Here is a 23,226-nt window from a genome sequence, read left to right as displayed (position 1 = left end):
ATATCCAAGATCACCTCCTAGGTAACTTCCGGGTTCCACGCTCTCCCCCGCGCGCAGACACCCGCGCGTCTTTGCAGACTCTGCGCACAGCTTTCTCGTTGGCGAAACTACACTTCCCAGTGGGCTGTTCGTCGGCACGAATCCTATATTTCAGACCCAGGAGGCATCGCGGAAACCCTAGGGACGCTTTGCGCAACAGTGTGGGTGGGAGAAGTAAAGGGCGGACAGTCTAGGCCTACCTGCGCTCGCGAACCCCAAAATGGCTCGGAGGCAGGACGAGCAGAGAGGGGGCGCGCCCTTAATGGCGGAAGGCAAGCCCGATGAGGAGGTTAAGCTTATTCTGTACCACTGGACGCATTCCTTCAGCTCTCAAAAGGTAAGGGCCGGGACCGCTGCCGGGCGGGCGGCACGGTCGCGTTTCAGCACCAGGACAGCTCCCTCTGGGTCCCGCCCCAGGGCGCCGGCCTACTGGAAACCCGCATCTACTGTCCTAACCTCCGGCCCCGGGCTCTCTGGAGGGCAGGGATGCGCCCCGATGGGGAGCGACGGGAGCGAGGAAAACCAGTCTGAGATGGAAGGACTATGACCCATCACTATCACTCATGAAATATGACAAAAAAGCATCACTTTCATTATTTGTGCTGGAGGCCTTGCCTGCAGGGCCTTGGAGAGTGAGGCAGAGGGAAGCGCCTTCACTTCAACCATATACATAATCTAGGGTACCTTCTTGTAGTCCTTGCTCCCATTCGCTTTCTTCAGCAAGGCCCTACATACCCATATTTCCGGTTCTTGTCTGGGGAGGACTCATAATTAGGTTTAGGATACAAGGTGGGGTGGGGCATAGGGGTGGAGGGCAGTTGTATAATGAATATAGAACAAATCATTTTCATTACTTATTTTAACGTTTTTAATTTGTAAGACTCCAACACTAGACTATACCTCACTTGTTAATCCTAGGGATAGGAATAGTTAAAAATGTTGAAAATATTAATAACTGAGGGAGGCGCTGAAAGGACACTTATCAGTATCCTGGGAAGTCACTTAATTGAAAGCCCGCATGCGGTGTAGTAACCAGTGTGAACTCTTCCAGGTACGCTTGGTAATTGCTGAAAAGGCATTGAAGTGCGAGGAACATGATGTAAGTCTGCCCCTGAGTGAGCACAATGAGCCTTGGTTTATGCGTTTGAACTCAACTGGAGAAGTGCCTGTCCTTATCCACGGGGAAAACATTATTTGTGAGGCCACTCAGATCATTGATTATCTTGAACAGACTTTCCTGGATGGTAATGTTAAGGCTATTTGTGATTTCTTGGATTTAATTTCAACACAAATATATGTATTCTCTTCTCTTTTCTCTTTCTCTCTTTCATTGTTTTTTTGGTTTCATGATGGTGATAGTGATAAAAACCTTTTCCATTTCCATAAGCACACAAATATTTGGCAGGTAAATTAACATAAAATTTGCATAAGCCAGTGTAATTGGATTTAAAATAATTTTACATAACCTACAAATTTTAATGTTGAAACTTTCCTCTTAAATTCCGTTTCAAAAAACCCTCCAGGTTTCTGGTTTGTGATGGTGATTCATTAGTCTTAAAGTCAAAGTCATAATACTGATTCCAAATGAACACTATGAAAATCAGTTTTACCGAGTTTGCCAAAGTGGTTATCATTTTCCTAAGTGGCTCCACCTTAAAAACAATAAGAGGAAAAAAGATAAATAAATTATAGGCAAAGGTGAATAGACTGTATAGTTTGAATTCATTGTCCTTGTTACTTCTATAGCGTTCAAATTTTTATATCTTTTCTAAGAAATTTCAGGGTTTAAATTTGTGTAGTGTGTTTAAATATTTATTGACGGCTTGTTATGTGTCAGGCATTTTATAAGTTCTATTCTATTTAATCTTCAAAATAACCCATCTGAGACAGGCATGGTAGACGAGTCATTCCCATTTTGTACATGAGGAAAGAGAAACAGAGGTTCCCAGGGCAATCTAGCTATTTTATGGCAGAGTAAGTCTGAATATAAGTCTTTTATCTACAAAATCTTCATACTGTACTGACGGTCTCCCATAGTCATTGCCACTTTCTATCATTTATTTCTAATGACAACCCTTTAGGGTGAACTGTAGCTTCAAGGATTTGCCCAAGATTACACAGCTGATAACTGGAATTGCTGAGAGCAAAACCTAGGGCTCTTATCTTTTAGCCAACTACTCCTTAAAAAAAATTTTTTAGGGTAGGTTAAACTTTTCTCTTGCTTCCCATTTCATACTGTGTTTAAACATAGCACTTCTGTTCTTGCCCAGTAAACTGTAGGCTACTTGAGGGCAGGGACTGAGGATTGATTACTTTTTCCCCCCAATTTAATTTTGTGCCTGGTAGGTAGTGCTCAAAATAGTTTGATAGATGAATGAATGACTGAATTAATAAAATTAAGCCCAGGCCTAGGTAATCATCATGTCCTCACGGATTTGTAAGAGGATTGATTGGAAGGTTGTATTCATGCTTTTCAGGAGCTGCATGGTGATCCAGTCATTCTTCATCTACCACCGCTTGTGTTGATGTTAACTGGGCAGGATGAAGCAAGAATGTAACCTCAAATTGCTGGAAGCTAACTGAGAAAAGCAAATTACTACATATATATATGTATATATGTATGTGTATATATATGTGTATCTGAGGTGCTAAAGGAAAATTACAGTATGGAATTAAATTAGCAATGGGTTAATCCCTAGGATTCTGATTGGAGGTTCTAATTAAAGGTGGTCATGATCCAAACCAAAGAGTGTAATGAGTTGCTTTCTTTTTCACCATTACTTGCTATTACTTATAAGTGTATATGCTAGAGACTGAACCGAAAATGGTGACTGATTAATTTAAGGCAATTTTTCTCAACCTTTAGCTTTTGGAAATGGATAAGTTTGTTAAAATAATTTGTATTTCATGGGAGAAGTGATTATACTAATGTGAATAAAACAAAATAATTGTATAAGAATTCTATTTTAAACAATCAAAAATGTTAATAATATATAAGTAAATGGAAAATCATGTTTAAATCTTTTGCTAGCATCACCTGAACTACTACTGTACCTCTTCCTCTTCCTCCTCCTCCTCATCCTTCTCCTCCCATTGTTTCTGCAGTAAGGAATTCAGTAATATAAAATATACTTTATAACATAGTAATATTAATGATTATCATGTTAATTATGGTTGTTATGATTTCTTAAAATTTCCTTAGGTTTTCTCTTTTGTTTTAACTACACCTTCTCCTCACTTATTGACTATCTCATTATCCAACATTTTGCATTTATGACAATAGTAAAATATCTATTATCTGACTATTTTGTGTATTAATGATGTACATCTGGCAATAATGCTGAGGTGTGAGGCAAGAGTAATACTGGCTATCATGGTTAAAGTTATGTGTCAACTTGGCTAAGCCATGATTTGCAGTGGTTTCACAGTTATGTAATGATATAATCATCCTCCATTTTGTGATCTGATGTGGCCATCCTCCATTTTATCATAACACTGATTTCAAATAATTACCTGGTCTTGGGAACCTAACCATGTTGATAAGTGAGGAGAGGGTGTGTATAATAATAACAAAACTGAAATATATTCTTATATATTCTTAGTCCTGCTAAAACCAAACCCAACCCCATTGCTGTCCATAGTGACCCTATAGGACAGACTAGAGCTGCCCCATAGGGTTTCCAAGGAGTGCCTGGTGGCTTTGAACTGCCGACCTTTTGGTTAGCAGCCGTAGCTCTTAATCACTGCTCCATCAGGGTTTACTAGTCCTGCTAAGTTAGATTTAAATAGCCAAAGTCCTTTTATGATTATTTATTCAATCAGAGGAGAAGGCACTTTGGGCTAAATGATAGGGTGAAAATATAGAAACTATAGATTTTCATTCTGGCTGGCCCATTAGAGTGAGTAACCAACAAGAGTCCTAGCTCTTAGTCTGATGGTGCTACTAACTTGTATGATGTATAACTTGGTGAGTTGACTTCTGAGCTTGTCCTGTTGGATTAGATGATCCAGATATATTTAAAAATCAAACGTAAGCCTGATTACTCACTGAACTGAACCCATTGTTCTCGAGTTGGTTCTGACTCATAGTGACCCCAGTAGAACTGCCCCTTAGAATTTCCGAGGAGCGGCTGGTGGATTCGAATTGCCAACCTTTTGGTTAGCAACTGAGCTCTTAACCACTGGACCAGCAGGGCTCCGAATGTATATAGTTAATTTATAAAATTTGACACCATGTGTTTTTTCCTCACCTGTATTAAGATTTGTGTTTTCTAGTCCCAAAGTTATGAATTATCGACCCTTTTTTTGGTTTTTTTTTAGTCCCAAAGTTATGAATTATAGTTAGTTTGTAACCATATCTTTGATAGCTTTAATTCTTTATCATCATTATATATTTTTAATAGCCTTGCATGTGACCAGTTGAAGGGTACAATATTCTTTAGCTACATAATGCATATTGTCTTATGTACTAGTGTCCTCACTAAGCAATTGAAATAAAATAAAAACCAGCAAAGGAATCCAAATAAAAAACTAAATCCATTGCCGTCAAGTCCACTCTGAGTCGCTGCGACTTCATGTGTTAGAGAATAGAGTTGCTCCATAGGGTTTCCTCGGCTGTAATTTTAATGGAAACAGGTTGTCAGGCTTTTCTTCCGTGGTAGCACTTGGTGGGTTTGAATAGCCAACCTTTAGGTTTGTACCACCTAGGGACCTAGCAAAAGGTGTTGTTACGTGCTGTGGAGTGAAATTTCGACTCATAGCACCCCCCATGTAACAGAGTAGAATGGCCCCAAAGGGTTTTCTAGGTTTTCATCTTTATGAGAGGAGATTGCTAGGTCTTTCTCCCATGGAGCTGCTAACTTACTGCCAACCTTTCTCTTAGCAGCTGAACTCTTAACTTTTGCACCACCAGGGCATCTAAGCAAAAAGGGATTGGGTTAGAAATAAAGCCTAATCTGCTTTCATTGAGCTAATAAGGGTGACCTGAAAGTTCTTTGCACAGGCCCAGGGGGAGTCTTTCTCAAAAACAGAGTATAATAATGCTTCCTGTATCTGCCATCACTGGGGAATGTCAGAAACCACAGCCCCTAAACTCCATTTTTTCCTTTGAGGAAACTGAATGCAATTTAGGTGTTTTTTTTTTGTTTGTTTGTTTTTGTTTTTTTTAACAACTCAGGGCCATTGTCATTCTGCCCAGCAATACAGTGCTACCCTCAGGGACTAGAGAATGTACAGGGCTGTTTGTCCCCATTAAGTGGCTACCAAATGCTTTTATTGATTCTTTCTGGGTTTTTTTTTTTTTTAACTTCTTTTGCTTTTTCCTGTTTTCATGTATCATGCCTTTCTGCCTTAAATGTGTCTACCTGTTTCTACTTTGCAGCCTAAGTGTATGCACAATGCAAGACCTGCCTTGTCCCTTACTCAGTTCTTTTAGGAAGTCGGGTCTTATGCCTTGAGCTTAGTCACCAAGCCTAGCTTCCACTAATGCAACTCCCCCTCTGCCAGCCTCCCCACCCACCCCCCCACCACCCCGCCACCCCAATCCTGTCTCCAAACTCCACACTTCAGTCCTGGGACCTCTTCTCATTGCCTGCTTCTTAAACCCTGATTCCCTACTTTCCTTCTGTTACTTTCCCACTTCTAATTGAGCTGGAATACCAGGCATAGACTCTCTCTTCTCCTTTAAGTATTATAACAGAGGAGCTCTATGGGAAGGAGGGTCGGAAAATAAATTAGGATGGGATTGAGAGGGAAGAGCTCTTGTATTATTTGAAGGGAATTTCCAAGTGTCTTTTGCAAAACCCTGTTTTCAGAGGCAGTGGACGCTGTTGTGCTCTTGTATACCAGGAGGAAGATGACAGCATGTTGTAGGTGGGAAGCTGTCTGTACTGGGCAGTTCTAGTCTGTCCTGTAGGGTTGCTATGAATTGACCTGATCGGAATTGACCTGATGGCAAGTTTTTTTTTTTTTAGTTTACTTTTCTGGGAAAGAAGTGTCATGCTCTTCTGGAGACAAGTCCCATGGCTTGGCACCAGGAAGCCTCCAGAGCCAGTAGTCATAAATGCAGCCATTTGGGAAGCATTTTTAAGTGTTGTATCCTTTGCGATAGAATCAGGAGTATTAATGTAAGGCCTTTGAGGCCCTAAGGCAGTGGTCCTAAACTTTTGGGTCTCAGGACCTTTTGTAGTCTTAATATTTGTTTAGGACTCCAGAGAACTTTTGCTTATGTGAATTATATTTATCAACATTTACCATATTATGAATTAAAATGAAGAAAAATTTGAAACACAAGAAAACACTCATTAGCTGTCAGAGTGATGGCGTCATTACCTGTCTTATTGTCTCTGGGATACTCTGCTGTACATGTAGAGAAAATGGAGTGAAAAATGCAATTAACATACTAGTATTATTAAAAAAAAGTTTTGATGTTATGGACCCTTAAAATCATCTTGGGAAGCCCCAGGGGTCCTCAGACTACATTTTGAAAACAATTGCTCTGAAGGACCTGTGAATAGAATTCAGAAAATTTGAGATCTTGTATAAGCAAAATTTGCATCTTTATTTTTACTAATATCTAACAAATTTGTCATTTCTTTGCATTACCAATGTAGGCATAACTCACAACAATATTAGGAGTGCCTGCAACTTTGCTACCATTAGAAATCACAGATATGTTCATAGCATATTAAGTTATTGCAGATATCTTGAAATATTTATCATTTATGCTCATGACCAGTTTGAAATTATGGTAGTTATTAGACATACTGCCAGATCTTATTAATATATTAATAAAGAGGCACAAAATTATTTTTATAACTGTATGTTAATACAATCTATTTCCTTTGCAATCCTACACCTTGTATTTTATGCACTTAAAGGTATTATTTTGAGGAGTCCAGTCACCAGGCTGCCAAAGAGGTTCATGGCCCAAAAAGGTTAAGAACTCTTTAGAACTTTAGGAATTTTAGAAGGCCTCCAGCTTACCCTTTCTGTTTCTCATGGAAATGTCTGTCATGCGTTTGGGATCCTGGTTGGTTGAAATAGTTGAGGTCCTGAGGAGTCGATCTGAGGAGTTGTTAGATCTTGGTGTTAAGAGACTGACTGCTACAGAGACACTTTACCTGCCTCCTTTCCATAAGGGGTCAGCAATGAAGTGTGCTCTAGTTCTGTAAATCCACTGTCGAGGAGCAAACTGTTGTGACTACCTTGGCCGTGTAGTAGGTTCTCAGATCAGGTAGTGTGAGGCCTCTTTGTGTTTTTTCTTCAATAATGCTTTGCTTATCCAGGGCCTCTTTGCTTTTCATACAAAGTTGTTGATTAGTTTTTTCACCTTGTTAAAGAATAATGTTGGTATTTTGGATCAGAATTGCATTATATGTGTAGATCACTTTGGATAGAATTGGCATGTTCACAATGTTGAGTCTTTCTATCCATGAGCATGGTATGTTTTTCCATTTATGTAGGTCACTTTTGGTTTCTTGCAATAGCGTTTTGTAGTTTTTATTGTATAGGTCTTTTCTGCCCCTGGCTAGATTTATTCCTAAGTATTTTATCTTTTTTAGGGGCTATTTTCAGTGGTATTGTTTTCCTTTTTGAAGTTGTTTTTGTTGGTGTGTAGAAATCCAACTGATTTTTGTATGTTGATCTTGTATAGTGCTACTCTGCTGAATCTTTCTATTAGTTCCAGTAGTTTTCTTGGGCAATTTTTTGAGTTCTCTATGTATAGTATCATATTATATGTGAATAGGGATAGTTTTACTTATTCCTTTCCAATTTGGATGCCCCTTATTTCTTTTTCTTGCCTTATTGCTCTAGCTAGGACTTCCAGAACAATGTTAAATAGGAGTGGTGATAAAGGGCTTCTTTGTCTTGTTCTTGTTCTCAGGGGGAATGCTTTCAGTCTCTTTCCTTTGAGAATGATATTGGCTGTTGGTTTTGCTTAACCAAAAAAACCAAACCCATTGCCACTGAGTCGATTCCAACTCCTAGCAACCCTATAACACAGAGTAGAACTGCCCCATATGGTTTCCAAGGAGTGGCTGGTGAATTCGAACTGCCAACCTTTTGGTTAGCAGCTGAGCTCTTAACCACTGTGCCACCATATGTCCTTTATTATATTGAGGAATTTTCCATCTATTCCTATTTTATTGAGAGTTTTTTTTTAAATCAGGAATGGGTGCTGGACTTTATCAAATGCCTGTTTTTGCATCTAGTGAGATGATCATGAGATTCTTTCCTTTTGTTCTATTTGTGTGGTGGATTATGTTGATTGAATTTCTGATGTTGGGCCATCCTTGCATACCTGGTATGACTCCTACTTGGTGGTGGTGTATTATGTTTTTGATATGCTGAATTCTATTGTCTAGAATTTTGTTGAGAATTTTTACATCTATATTCATGAGAGATATTGGTCTGTAATTTTCTTTTCCTGTGGTATCTTTGCTTGTCTTTGATATCAGGGCTTCATAGAATGAATTAGGGAGTATTTCTTCCTTTTCTATGCTCTGAAATAGTTTGAGTAATACTGGCATGAGTTCTTCTCTGAATGTTTCCTAGAATTCTTCAGCGAAGCCACCTGGGCCAGGGCTTTTTGTGTTGTTGGGAGTTTTTTTTTTTTTTTTTTTTTTAATTACCTCTTCAATTTCCTTTATGGGTCTGTTCAGATTTTCTATCTCAGGTTGTGTTAGTCTAGGTAGGTAGTACGTTTCTAGAAATTGATCCATTTCCTCTAGGTTCTCGAATCTGTTGGAGTACAGTTTTTTGTAGAATTCTGTGACGATCCTTTGTATTTCGCTTGGGTCTGTTGTAATGTCCTCCATCTCGTTTCTTATTTGGGTTATTCATTCCTCTTCCGGTTTCCTTTGTCAGCTGGGACAGTGGTTTGTCAATTTTGTTGATATTTTCGAAGAATGAACTTTTGATTTTGTTAATAATTCCGATTGCTTTTCTGTTCTCCGTTTCATTTATTCTTGCTCTAATTTTTAGTATTTCTTCCGGCGGCTGTGGGCTTCTTTTGCCGTTCTCTGCGTAGGGTGAACATTTTGATTTTGGCCCATTGTTTTTTTGATGTGTGTGTTTATTGCTGTAAATTGACCTCTGAGCACTGCCTTTGCTGTGTCCCAGAGGTTTTGGTAGGGTGTGCTTTCATTCTCATTTGAGTCTAGGAATTCCCTCTTTGGTTTCTTCTGTTACCCAGATGTTTTAAAACCCCTTGCTGTTGAGTCGATTCTGACTCTTAATGGCCCTATAGGACAGAGTAGAACTGCCTCATAGGGTTTCCAGGAGTGGCTGGTGGATTCAAGCTGCTGACCTTTTGGTTAGCAGCCAGGCTTTTAACCACTGCTCCACTAGGGTTTCCATGTGTTTGATTTTGTTTCTTGCTCCTCTTGTTATCGATTTCTCCTTATATGGCATTGTGATCAGAGAGGATGCTTTGTATTATTTTAATATTTTGGATTTTAATGAGGTTGCTTTGTGGGCTAAAATGTGGTCTATTCTGAACAATATTCCATGTGTATTGAAAAAAAATGTATTCTTTGCTGCTGGTGGGTGGAGTGTTCTGTATATGCCTGTGAGGTCAAGTTGGTTGATTGTGACCTTTACATCTTCTGTATATTTGTTGTTCTTTCTAAATATTCTGTACTTTACTGAGAGTTGCATGTTGAAGTTTCCTACTATTATTGTGGAGCTGTCTATTTCCCTTTTCAGTGCTGTTAGAGTTTATCTTATGTATTTTGGAGCCCTGTCCTTGGGTGCATAGATACTTATTAAGGTTATGTCTTTTTGGTGGATTATTCCTTTAATCACTGTATAGTATCTTGTCTTTTATGGTTGATTTTGCTTTAAAGTCTATTTCATCTGAGGTTAGTATTGCCATTCCTGCCCTTTTTTGTTTGCTTTTTGCTAGATATGTTTTTTCCCATCCTTTGATTTTTCAGGTGTGTCTCTTGTAGACAGCATATTGATGAGTCATTCTTTTTTATCCATTCTGCCACTTTTTATCTCTTTACGGGCACATTTAAGCCACTTACATTTAGTGTGATTATCAGATAGGTATGACTTTATTGCTGTCATATTGTGGTGCCTTTTTTTTGTGGTGCTGTTTTCTTTATTCTTGCTTTCCTGTGCTGAGTTCATTTTGTTTGTGACTTTTTTTTTCCTTTCATTTTTATAGATTTTTGTGTTTACTGAAACTTTATGTTTTTCTTCTTTTTTATTCTGATGCGGCTTGTTAGTTTTCTTTGTGGTTACCTTGAAATTTACCTTTATCTTCCTATGTTTGAACCAGTCTTTTACTACTTGATATCATCTTGATTTCCTCTCCATTTGAAAGTTCTATACATACACCATTTATATCTCCTTTTGTTGTTTTTATGTTGTCATCATTTATAGATTGATGTCTCTGTTTCCTTGTTTTAAGTCTTTAATTGTGTTTTATTACTGCTATTAGTTATCTAGTGATACTATAATAGAAGTACCACAAGTGGGAGGCTTCAACAAACAGAAGTTTATTCTCTTACATTCTTGTAGGGTAGAAGTCTGAATTTAGGGTATCGGCTCCAGGGGAAGGCTTTCTCTCTCTGTCGGCTCTGGAGGAAGGCCCTTGCCATCAATCTTCCCTGGTCTAGGAGCTTCTCTGCACAGGAACCACAGGTCCAAAGGAAGTGCTGTGCTCCTGGTGCTGCTTTCTTGGTGATATGAGGTCCCCCTGTCTCTCTGCATACTACTGTCTTTTATATCTCAAAAGAGATTGGCTTAAGACACAATCTAATCATGTAGATTGAGCCCTGCCTCATTAACGTAACTGTCACTAATCCCATTGCATTAACATCATAGAGATAGGATTTATAACACATAGGAAAATCATACCAGATGACAAAATGGTGGACAATCACACAATACTGGGAATCATGGCATAGCCAAATTGATACATATATTTTTGGGGACACAATTCAATCTGTGACACCTAGACTGATATCTGGCTGATCCTGTACTGTGTTGTAGACTCAGGTTGTTGTCTGATGTTGTTGGTTCTCTAACTGAAGGAGTCTCTTTAAAATTTCTTATAAGTTTGGTTTTGTTTTTAAGAATTCCTTTAATTTTTGTTTATATGTAAATATCCTAATTTTGCCGTTGTCTTGAGAGAGTGTTTCAGGATATATCATTCTTGGTTGGCAGTTTTTTTTTTTTTTTTTTCAAGCTTTTATATACGTCATTCCATTGTCTTCTTGCCTGCATAGTTTCTGCCAAGTAATCAGAGTTTAGTCTTATTGTTTCCCCATTTTCCTTGAGCTGCTCTCAGGATTCTTTCTTTGTCTTTGGTTTTGGCAAGTGTGATAATGATATGTGCTGACTTTCTTTTGGTGTCAATCCTATGTGGGGTACATTGAGCTTCTTGGATGATTAGCTTTTCATCTTTAATGATATCTGGGAAGTTTTCTGCCAGTAAATCTTCAACAATCTTCTCTGTGTTTTCCATTTTCTCCCCCTGTTCTGGTACTCTGATCATGTGCACACTTTTGCTCATGATTGTGTCTCACATAATTCTTAGGCTTTCTTCATTCTTTTCTGTGATTTTTCTGAAACAAAGTGGTGTCCTTGGATTTGTCTTCAGTCTCGCTGACTCTGGCTTCCATTGTTTCAAATTTGCTCCTAATACCTTCTGTTGAGTTGCCCATTTGTGAAATTCGTTAATGTTTTGGATTTCTAGTTGCTATTAATGTATGATTTCTGATCGTTTATTTATTTTGATGCTTTGTTCTTGTATTATTTTCCTGAATTCTTCTATTGCTTTGTCTGTGTTTTCCTTGATTTTGGCTATGTTTTCATTGAGTTTGTTAGTGTCTTTTGTGATTTTACCTGTTTTTTCCTTGGTTTTGTCTGTGTTTTCCTTGATCTCTTTCCTAATCTCTTTGGGAGCCCTAAATATTAGTCTTTTGAATTCTATATCAGGCAGTTCCACTGCCTTTTCTTCTACTGGAAGTTCATCTGATTATTTATTCTAGTCACTTACTGGAGTTATCTTCTTCTTTTTTATATGTTTTGATATTGTCTGCTGTCACATTAAGGTATAATTGTCTTCATTTATTGATTGTATATGTTCATGTGTTTCATCCTTTTTCTTTGTTTTGTTTTGATATGTCAGGGTGGGAAGGCCAGGCCTACTTTCTGGCTTCCTCCTCTGTGGGCACAATAGCTCTTAACCACCTTGCCTGGGTAGGCAGGGCAGCAGACAGGGTGAGCCCACTTTGCTGTACACTGTTTTGGGAGGTGGCTGAGGGTAGACTGCATGGGTGCTGTCTGCTGCCTGATGTTGGTTCAGTGGTGTGGGAGTGTTCATAGCCCCTCACCAGATAGGCAAGGTATTGGATGGGGAGTAGCACAGGCTTGCTTCCCACCATTCAGTAGCTGTTTGTGTGGCAGGTGGGAAGGAGCAGTGCATGCTTGGCTTGGTGGCAGGACTTAGGACCAGGGATGCTTTGGTTGTGGTGGCGTGGTGGGGCTGGCAGGCAGGGAGGTGGTACAGGGGGCTGGGGGAGGGATAAAAAAGAGAGAAAGAGAAAAAAAAGAAAGGAAGAAAAAGGCAGTTGGTGGGTGGGTTCAGACAGACCTAGGGGCTGGTAGGAAGAGGGTGGAGGTGGCATGTGGAGCTAGGTGAGAGATAGATAGAAAATATAGAAAGAAAAAGAAAGAAGGAAAAATATAATATATGGCAGCTCAGTGGGGGCTGGTAGTTGGGGGCAGGGCAGACCTGGGGCAGCAGTGGGTCATTTCGCCAGTGGTTCTCTATCAATCATGGTGTGGTGGGGGCTGGTGGTAAGTGGGGGAGGCGGTGTATGGGGTTAGGTGGGAGGGAGAAAGGGAAGTAAGAAAGGAAAAAAGAGAAAGAAAAAAATGGCAATGTGGTAGGGGCCAGTGAATGGGGTGGGGAGGACCCAGGGGCCAGTGGGAAGGAAGGGGAGGCGACATACTAGGTTAGGTTGGAGGGAGAAAGAAAAGAAAGACAAAAAAGACAAAAAAAAAAATGGTAGCATGGTTGGTGATGTGGGTGGGGGTGGGGTGGATCTGGGGCAGTGGCAGGCCAGTGTGCCAGTGACTCACTAGCCCTGTGGTGCATTGGGGTCTGGCAGGAAGGGGGTGATATGGTGTACAGGGCTAGCTGGGAGGGAGAATGAAAAGGAAAAAAGAGAAAACAAATAATAAAAATAAATTAAAAAAAACTGGCTGCATGGTTGGGACCAGCAAATGTGGGTGGGGTGGGCCCGAGGGCCAGTGGGAAGGGAGGGGAGGTGACTGGGGCTAGGTGGAAGGGAGAAAGAGAAGAAAAAAGAGAAAGAAAAAAGAAAACAAATTGTGACATGGTGGGAGTTGTCTGGTAGGGGTGGGGTGGTGTATGGGGGTAGATGGGAGTTAGAAAGAAAAGGAAGAAAGGGAAAAAATGGTGTGGAGGGAGCCAGCAGGTGGGGGTAATGCAGACCCTGGGTGAGGGTGGGCTGGTGGCTGTCTAGCCAGGGTGGTGTGGCGTCTCCTGGTGGGAAACAGTAGAGGTGGAGTACAGGGCAAGGTGGGTGAGAGAAAGAAAAAGAGCAAAGGGGAAAAACAAACAGTGCTGGGAGTCACTGGTGGGAGCAGGGCAGAGCCAGGGTGGTGTCAGGCCAGTGGTATTCTTGCAAACTTGGCATGGCGTGGCCTGGCAGGAAGAGGTGGAGGTGGTATATAGGACAGAAGGGTAGGGGTGGAAAAGCTGTTTCTGTGGTTACTAGGTGCTCTTGACGCCTCTTGAAAGCTCCTTAAAGTTGCCTTCTCATCCTCCCTGTCCAGGGTTGTTACTGGCTGTGTTCCAAGATGGTGATGCTGTGCCATGTTAGTTGACAGGGGACGTCCATTACATATTTCTCCCTGCTCTCTGTTTTCCTTCAGTTTCTTCTTCCATTTGGTGTTTGGTCTAGTTCTTTATCCCTTCATTTGATGCTTAGGGTTCCAAGATTGACGTTTGTATCTGTTTTACTTAATTTTTCAGGTCTTTGATGCAGAGGGCGGTATCTGTTTAGAGCGCCATGTTGGCTCCCTACAGTCTAGAGTTTATCAGCAAATGAGGATTTAATGAAAATTCAGTTTGCAGAGATAAATTGCTAGAAATTCGTGGAGAAAGTGCAACGTGGCAAAGGCCATTTCCATTCCATGGAGATGATCATCTCACACTCATATAGATAGCATCAACAGGGTCACTCTTGGTGTTAATTGGAACCCAGAAAAGAGTGGCCCCTGATCATCTTCCCGTAGTGAGTTCTTCATTCACTCAACTAATCTTTACTGAGTGCTTAAAATGCATGAGGCACTGTGCTAGACCTTGGATCATAGGCTCCATGCCCTGAAGGGGATCGTGGGGCAAATAGATACAGATAACCAATTACCAGGTGATTAGGGCTTTAATGGAGTATGTACCAGGCATTATGCATGTACACAGGAAAGGACACCTGACCAGTCAGATGTTGGCAGTTGTAGGAGGCCAGGGAATGCTCCATGGGGGTGGCATAAATAACCAGACCTTGAAGGATGAATAACCATTTGCAAGGTGGAGAACTGAGAGAACGCCAGTGTAATCATGGCTTGGAATCTGGTCTGGTGCATCAGGCTATTCCATATTTTGAATGCCTGGGATGGTGAAACAGTATCTTTTAAGTATTCTGATGTAATGTTGAAAATGTCGACAATAAGGAGGTTGTGTTTTTTGTTTTTGCTTTTGGATATAATATCTCATTTGTAACTTTTCTTTAATGTATGTATGTGTTTGTTTACATATTTTAGAAAAAACACCCAGGTTAATGCCTGATAAAGAAAGCATGTATTACCCACGGGTACAGCATTACCGAGAGCTACTTGACTCCTTGCCGATGGATGCCTATACACACGGCTGCATTTTACATCCTGAACTAACTGTGGACTCCATGATCCCAGCTTATGCTACAACAAGGATTCGCAGTATGTAAAAGTCTGTCTTGTGTTTCTGTTCATTCATTTTGGAGACCTAACATGTCTCACGGTCATTGAGAGAAGACTGGGAATAGGGCTGTTGAGTTTTTCGTAGATGTGCATGTTATAGATCAATCCATGCAGTCAGTCTGATTAATCTGTGCTTCAGTGATTCAACTGGATGGTTCAACACTTCAGTTGTCTATAGACCTGATTTTCACCTCTTGGCACTGAGTACCAAATTTGGATAAATCTCAAAGAGTGGCCTTTGGAAAAGCAAAGAACATATTTCCATGGACAGCTGGACTGGGAATCAGGAAAGCTGGCAAATGCCTGGGATTGAGTGTAACTGAGTCAACATTTCTGGTCCTTAGTGTTCCTTTCTGTTATGTGAGTGAGCTGGACTACAGGATGTCTAAGCGTTGCTCTACCTCTTAATTCAGTGATTGCAGATTTATTGAGATTGAGCTGTGACATCCAGCCTTTTCATTTCTTCCTGCCATGAGGATAGAGTAGAGTCAGTGCTTGAGACGGGAAGCAGAAGGAGATGTGCTCTACAGCACAATAATTGGGGATAGGAAGGTAAGGAAAGGTGGCAGTAGTCAGGTTCTGGGGGTCTTTGACTAGGAGCATGAGTTCTTGGTCAAGTGACAGATTACATGAATCCAGAGTTCTGGACTGTACATACCACATATACAGTCCTACTATATCTTATGTTATTAGGAAGAATAATTTTACAATTCAAAAGACATTCTTAGCATCTGCCTATTTATCTATCTACCTAACTAACCTATCTAACCTGACTACTTACCTACCTATTCCAGGTCTTTAATCTTCACAACATCCATATTGAAATTTTATGATCTCCTTCCATCTATTTTCAGATAACAAAATGAGGCTATAAAATTTAAGTAGCTTTTCTGAGGCCACATTACTAATTAGTGGTTGAGTTAGGACTAGAATGCAGGTCTTCTAAATTGAAAAACTATGTTCTTTCTGTTACATCATACCTCTCCTTTATCATTCTTTTGTTCAGTCATTTTTCTTTTCGATACCCTTTGTTCTGTCTCCTCACCCCTTACCTCCCCTTCTTCCTTGCCCTTTTGCTCCACTCCCTTCCCCTTTTCCCCTAGCCCTCTCTTCCTGCTTCTCCCATTCTTCTTGTTTCTTTTTTTTTATAACTACTGATTATATGATTTTAAACAAGTATTCTGGCTAAAATTCTATCACCTATAATAATTATTTTTTAAATAAGGCTTTTCATCCCCCCTCTTGTAGAAATTCGTTATAGAAAACTTGGAAAGTATTGAAAAGTAGAACAGCTAACCTGCACTGAGCACTTATTATATGCCTAGCATTTCTCTAAGTGCTTTTCTTGGTGCTTCTTATTTAATTCTCATCCTATGCAGCGGACGCTCTTAAATGCCTGTTTTACAGATGAGGAAACTGAGGCACAGAGAGAATAGGCTCAAAGCACAGGCAGGTCTCTGAACCTGGTGTCTTAACATCAAGTGTTCTTTCTTCTCCTTGTTTCTGGTGTAGAAGGGAGAAAATGATTTTTTTTTTTCTATTTCAAAAATGTTTTATTATCAGGCCAAATAGGTAACACAGAATCTGAACTGAAGAAACTTGCTGAAGAAAATCCAGACTTACAAGAGGCTTACATTGCAAAACAAAAGCGTCTTAAAGTAAGTAAACCAGGACTCCCTTCAAATGACATCTATCGTTTGCATTAATTATTCTATTTTTTGGTAACATCACTATTTCTAGAATGTTTTCTATTAAATGTAGAAATTCACCAGTATACATGTTACTGCTTATGCTCTGCTTTTAGAAAGAATTATCCTTAGTGGATTTGATATTCAAACCTGACAGCAGTTGTTTTAAAAGCAGATACTACACATGCTGATTGCCAAAGAAAGTTATAAAATGTAAAAGCAGGTTGATAAGCTATTCTAGGAATCTGTTCTTTCAGGTGTTCCTGCCACTTTAAAGCCTAGCTACACCTATGTACCTCTACGTGTTATTGCTGTAGAGATCATCATTGACCCCTTCCCTCCTGGCCCCCTACAGGAGTGGGGTTTGCTTTGTGGTCAACCTTTCCAATTATGGTCAGTCTTTGTCTTTATGTTGATTCCTTCTCCATGTTCCAACATGGTGACAAGCTTCTACCATGTTAAAAATATAGCAAACATCCACATTCCCAACTTGCTCTCAGCTTCCCAACTTTATTTATATTATCTGAACTAAATGAGCTCCTCAAAGAAACATCTATATGTACTGTCACATTCTTTACTTTCTACTCACTGCAATCAGATTTCCCCCTCATTTCTGACCCTTCAGTTATGTATTAATTTAAGGCCCGTTGTGGTTCATATCTTGGGTTTAGTGTTGGGGATACAGTTCTATGCCTCAAGACATTATAGTTAGGTAGCAGGATATACTCATATCCTGTAGGTGCGATGATGTAGGTATGTTTGGAGGTACAAGTGGGGCTATAAAGACGGGAGTGTCATTTTAACCTTTAGAGATATGAAAAGTATCAGTGAAAGAGGAGCTTAGTCTTAGAAGATGGTAGGTTGTTCAGTGGGCGGGAAAGGACAAAGGCCTCCCCAGAGAGAGCAAAGGCATGCAGATGACTGCATGAGCTTGAGTATAGAGTGTGAAGTCCAGAGGAAAGTCAGAGGCTAAATCAGGGAAGACCCACAACACCGTGCCGAGTTTGGACTTGACCCTGAAGGCAGGTATGTCAGAGCCGCTAAAGTTAGGAAAGTTTTGAGTTAGAAACAATAGAAACAGTAGTTTGGTAAAAGTATGGAGGATGGATTGGAGGTAGTAAGATCCTGATGGCAAAGTGTGTTTTATCCAGGCAAGCAGAGATTAGAGCCTAAACCAAGGTGGACAAGTGGGGACGGGGAGGAAGGGAAGAATTCTCAAGGTTTTAAGGGGGGGTAGGATATATCGGTTTAGTTTCTGAAACTGTTGGAAGTGAGGGAATAAGAGGCTTATAACATGATTCCCAGGTTTCTTGGATGGTCGTGTAGTTGATGGTGTGAGCAAGTAGAGCAGGTGATAGAGGAGTGGGGATGGGAGGGATGATAATGGGTAAGGTTTTAGACATGTAGCATCTCAGATCCCTGGGGAACATTTAGGTTTTATATCTAGTAGGAAATTGCATATAGACATAGGTTGGTCTGGGCTAAAGGTACAAATATTTAAGAGTAAAAAGACTGAACTATGGGGAGCACCAACATTTAAAGCAGGGCTGGAACTGTCTTTGAGGGTATCAATCCTCTTTGAAAATTTGATGAAAGTTATGGACACTCTCAGCAGAGATATGCACATACCTTCATAACCTTAGTATACAATTTCAAGAGGCTTATGTAACTCCTACTTAATACCTATTCAAGAATTTCCAAGGGACATGGGTCTCATATTAAGAACTCCAGTTGTTAATGATAGACTGAGGTAGATTCCATGAAAAAGACAGAGAAATAGGAAATTGAGGATGGGAAGAACCAAATGACAGCAATCCAAGGAAGGAGAGAAATTTAAGATGCTAGAGAGATGTTGGAGCCCTGGTGGTGCAGTGGTTAAGAGCTCGGCTGCTAACCAAAACGTCAGCAGTTCGAATCCATCAGCTGCTTCTTGGAAACTCTGTGGGGGCAATTCTGCTCTATCCTGTAGAGTTGGAATCAACTTGACGGCAAGGGGTTTGGTGTTTTCTGGTTTGCTTTTTATTTTTTAAACAGGCTTAAATAACTTTTTTTCTTTTTTAATTAGTCAAAGCTGCTTGACCATGACAATGTTAAATATTTGAAGAAAATTCTTGATGAGTTGGAGAAAGTTCTGGACCAGGTTGAAACTGAGTTGCAAAGAAGAAACGAAGAAACCCCAGGTAGGTTCTCATTTGTGTATTTTTCTCTTTTCCTCAACACCAAGAGTATTTATGGGAGTATTCCTATTTTTTACTCAAAATATTTTGTAATCTTTTTTTTTTTGTTACTGTTGTTAGTTGGAAGTTCTAATTACTATAAAAACCAAAACCAAACTCTTTGCCATTGAGTTGATTCCGACTCATAATGACCCTATAGGACAGAGTAGAACTGCCCTGTAGAGTTTCCAAGTAGTGCCTGGTGGATTCGAACTGCCAGCCTTTTGGTTAGCAGAAGTAGCTCTTCACCATTACACCACTAGGGTTTCCTCATTGCTATAGTAGCAGTAATATTGAATTCAGGAAAACTCAGGCATCTAGTTGTAACTCATTCTGCATCTAAGTGAAATATAACCAGTAAAGGATTTTTTTCGTACAACTTAAATAATGGTTGGGAGGTTATTTCTACCTAACCAGCTTACGAATTTATAATTACAGTAGTGAGTTTGGTTGAATAACCTGCGTTATGCTCCCTCTAGGTTTTTCCTTAAGCTGGTGGGAGAGTAACATATGATAATCTAAAGTAAAACATAGTACAGGACTCCCCCACCACATGTGTATCTGCAGGGCTGACGGGGGCCATCCATGTATTGTACCTCTGAGCCTAACTTCATGATTAAGGTATTGCTCAAGTGTATGCCCGTGGTCCCTTTGGGCTACTCTGACAACACAGTTGAAGTCCATGTTACCTGAAACCTGCTTCACAACAGGGGCTCTCTTTTGCTTTAAATAACTAAGAGCAGAAAATCCAACTTGGTAGATTTTCCTAAAGCACACCTGTTGTTTTCCTAAACCGGAAGGAAGTATCTGTTAACTTCTCTGGCTTTCTATTCCTCTGAGTCCTTAACAAAATGATAGTCTTTGAGCTCAAGTAGATCCAGTTTCACCTGGGGACCCGAGTCACTGACAGATGTCAAGCAATTCTCCCTCAGCTTGGGATACATTTGCAGGGATTTTTTTTTTTCAGCACAAGATTACTTGCTGAGGGTGATTGTCAGGAAAATGTACCATGGCCTTCATTTTTACTGTACTCGCACTTGTTCTTAGGGCTGAGCCAACAGATCCCAGGTAGGGTTTATCTGTCCAATTCTCTCTGTCCCTTTCTCTGATTAGAAGAGGGCCGCCAGCCTTGGCTCTGCGGAGAATCCTTCACCCTGGCAGACATCTCGCTCGCTGTCACATTGCATCGACTGAAGTTCCTGGGGTTTGCGCGGAGAAACTGGGGGAATGGAAAACGACCAAACCTGGAAACCTATTACGAGCGTGTCTTGAAGAGAAAAACATTTAACAAGGTTTTAGGACATGTCAACAATATATTAATCTCTGCAGTGCTGCCAACAGCATTCCGGGTGGCCAAGAAAAGGGCCCCAAAAGTTCTTGGCACCACCCTTGTGGTTGGTTTGCTTGCAGGAATGGGATACTTTGCTTTTATGGTTTTCAGAAAGAGACTTGGCAGCATGATACTAGCACTTAGACCGAGACCAAGTTATTTCTAGGCTTGTAGGGATCTAGTGGTGGCAATTCATCCAGCCATTCAGCTAGACACTTGTCCACTCTTCCAGGCCCAGTGAAGAATTATACTGGGCAACTAGCAAACAGCATAATTTACTTTACTCTTTGGGTAGTTTACATGGGGAGAGGAGGCCATGAAAATGTTTTGTGGGCTGGTAACTTTGAGATTACTTCTTTGCAAACCTAAACAAACCCATTCTTTAAAAATGTGCAAGGTCAAGATATATAAATGCTGGCATGTAGAGAATAGACCTTTAACTCAAAATGCCAGTTCAAATTCTGAATTCCTGGGAGGGGAATTGTTACTATGAGCAGACGGTAATAATAACTTGTGCTTGCCCACAGCTCTTCATCTAAGACCATCTGGAGATGCCAAATGTTGAGTAGTTAGCAATGTTTTCCCCTAGAATTCAAAAGTCATCTTTGTTACACGACATAGGGGTTTAGACAGCAGCAAGCCACAGCTGGTTTTAAGGGAGAAATAGGGCAAGAGGAAAAAGGGAGAATGAAGCCTGTATAATGCAGAACAGTAAAATGCAAGTGCCGTGCTGCTAAGGTAACTGAGAATTGCCTGTCTCTTGGTAAATACTACAATCCTCCCCCCTTTTGGCCACTGCCCATGCACCCTCCTGTACTTGAGAACCCATAGGAGGAGAAGGCTAGGGAGTTACTGGGGACAGTAGGCTGGAGAGAAGCCTGGGCTTTACATTATAACACCTCATTTAACCACAGCAGTCGTTGTGAATGTACATGAATCACGCTTACTGATTTGATAAGATTAACTGCATATATACTTGGTATGACATGACCACAGGAATGTGTCTGCCTAGCATTTACATGACAGTCTTAAGCAATTATATTAAAGTGGTTTCTTACTTTTCCCCATGGTTTCTCAAGCCTCTGTCCAGTTTCTGAGGGGCTTTGCCTCTGTACAGAAGGGTACTGAGGGCAGTATCCCAGCTAATCAGCACAGCATGTGGCTGGGGAGCGGGCATTTTGATGATGCGGGAGTACCAAATACTCTCACTCTGCATTTGGGGAGGCTGGTATGGTACCACAGAGACTGTATCCAGGTCTTGCATCTGTTTATGGTCATGAACAAAGCCTTAAAAGGTAACAGAGAAAGAGCTTGTCTTAGCCCTTGGCAGTTAATTTAGAAGAGATGAAATTAGTGGATGGTGATGCCCACCCATCTTCATTCGTGTATGTCTAATCATTTTTCTGGGTACTTCATTCCATTTGGAAGTGACTTTCTCAGTGTGCCTCCTGAACAACCATGGGACTACATCATACAGTCAGCTCGGTTTGTGCACAGGAAAATGCCTTCATGTGACACGAGGACAGTTTCTCTGGAGCTGACTAAAGGCCTTGCGAGCAATTTCAGGTCTCAGGCAGGTAGTTTGTCTAGAAATGACGAGCTGAGGGTCCCAGTGATCAAGAGCCTGCCTGGGCTGCCTCAGACTGGCTGTGCAAAATGGCCCAAGGAGGTCCTGACTCTCATTAATAGCAGCAGTCATACCTAGGAAACAGAGACTTGTTGATTGTAAAATGAGTCTATAATTCCATTTCATGATTCAGTTGTTTGAGAAAATCCTGATGAACTAGATCTGCTCTGTTTACCAAAAATTGAGAACATCTCCAGAGCAAACCTAATCCCATAACAGCAAATGGCCTGCCAGCTTTTATAGTGTCTTCACTTTAACGCATCGTCTCCCAGAGTATTTGCATCTGTCTGTTGCTGGAACGTTCTACTACATGTATTTGTAAAAAAAGCCACAAATTGATTACTCAGAGGTTCAGAGTGTCTCAGAGTTCCAATAGAATCACTCATTTAGAAACAAGAACTGAGATGTGAAGAAATAAAAATCTACGAAGAATATTTACCTGTGAAAGGGTGGTTGATTAAGAACAAAGAGTAGGAACCCAGTCCTGGATTTTCCTTCAGTTCATAGTATTATTGAATCAGAAAGTATCTACTAGGAAGTGATTGTAAGTTCCTTATACAGTTTCATGGAAAATATGCTGGTGTTTATACTAAAGGTGATGCAATATGGGAATTACATGTTTTTGTAAATGATAGAATGGCCACTAGATGCCGCTGTTCACCCGGTAGTCTAAGGGCTTATTTTATTTATTTTTATTTTGGCTCCACAAGCTTTTGAAATGTTTCAAGTGAAAATAAATATTAGTATCCGTAGTTTCTGAAGTGAGGGGGTCTTCATCAGCTCATTCATCTGTAAAAAAAAAAAAAAAATAGCTGGGGCACATGTACTGTTGATTTGTAATGCTTTGGAAAGGCACACAATGTCAGGCGAAAAAGTTGTCATATACAAGACCCTAAACAGGCACTTACATATTTTCTTTTTCACGGTCATTGGTGACTGGACAATGTGTTTCTCAGTTTCCAGAATTTGTATAACTATCACAATGAGAAAAATGCCTGAGATACTAAATTATGTTAGCTATTTATGCCTTAACACAAAATACTATTTTATCGTTTATTGTAATTATATGCCTTTTGAATCCATTCTCATAATCACAGAATTGCAAATTGCTTGCTCAATTTTTAGTAATTATTGTCATTGATGCAAGAGTTGTAGATTTTTGGTTTTTGTTGAATGTAATATAGAGACTGAGATACTATCAAGCCTGTAAGAACAATAAAAGTAATTGGAAAATAAATATGAATCCTAAAACAAAGTTGTCATTTTGTAATCTTTTTCAGAAGACAAAGATATTTATTTTTTTCACTTAAAATCAAAGCATAG

The 23,226-nt window shown here is 40.2% G+C and overlaps 1 protein-coding gene across 2 annotated transcripts; it reads left to right on the top strand.

Moving 5' to 3' along the window:
• The first annotated feature begins 220 nt into the window (after positions 1 to 220).
• Positions 221 to 22,893, top strand: GDAP1 (ganglioside induced differentiation associated protein 1). 2 transcript variants are annotated; one of them, XM_049853831.1, is made up of 6 exons: positions 221 to 376; positions 1,091 to 1,283; positions 14,848 to 15,021; positions 16,606 to 16,700; positions 18,796 to 18,910; positions 20,060 to 22,893. In XM_049853831.1, exons 1-6 carry the CDS (start codon positions 260 to 262, stop codon positions 20,440 to 20,442), a joined length of 1,077 nt encoding a protein of 358 aa, XP_049709788.1. In that variant the 5' UTR covers positions 221 to 259; the 3' UTR covers positions 20,443 to 22,893. The 2 variants fall into 2 exon arrangements, with proteins under 2 accessions (XP_049709788.1, XP_049709789.1); XM_049853832.1 differs by having other exon boundaries at positions 338 to 376; positions 1,091 to 1,138.
• The last annotated feature ends 333 nt before the right edge of the window (positions 22,894 to 23,226 follow it).

This window comes from Elephas maximus, chromosome 15, assembly GCF_024166365.1.
Source record: "Elephas maximus indicus isolate mEleMax1 chromosome 15, mEleMax1 primary haplotype, whole genome shotgun sequence".
Lineage (NCBI taxonomy): Eukaryota > Metazoa > Chordata > Mammalia > Proboscidea > Elephantidae > Elephas > Elephas maximus.
The sequence above is the reverse complement of the archived record's forward strand: the minus strand, read 5'-3'. Positions and strand labels throughout refer to the sequence as shown.

Excerpts from the sequence above, each read along its gene's own strand:
- GDAP1 (XM_049853831.1), top strand. The coding sequence starts at position 260 with ATGGCTCGGAGGCAGGACGAGCAGAGAGGGGGCGCGCCCTTAATGGCG. Across the intron at positions 15,022-16,605 it reads TGCTACAACAAGGATTCGCA|GCCAAATAGGTAACACAGAA; the intron begins GTATGTAAAAGT and ends TTTTATTATCAG. Across the intron at positions 16,701-18,795 it reads CAAAACAAAAGCGTCTTAAA|TCAAAGCTGCTTGACCATGA; the intron begins GTAAGTAAACCA and ends TTTTTTAATTAG.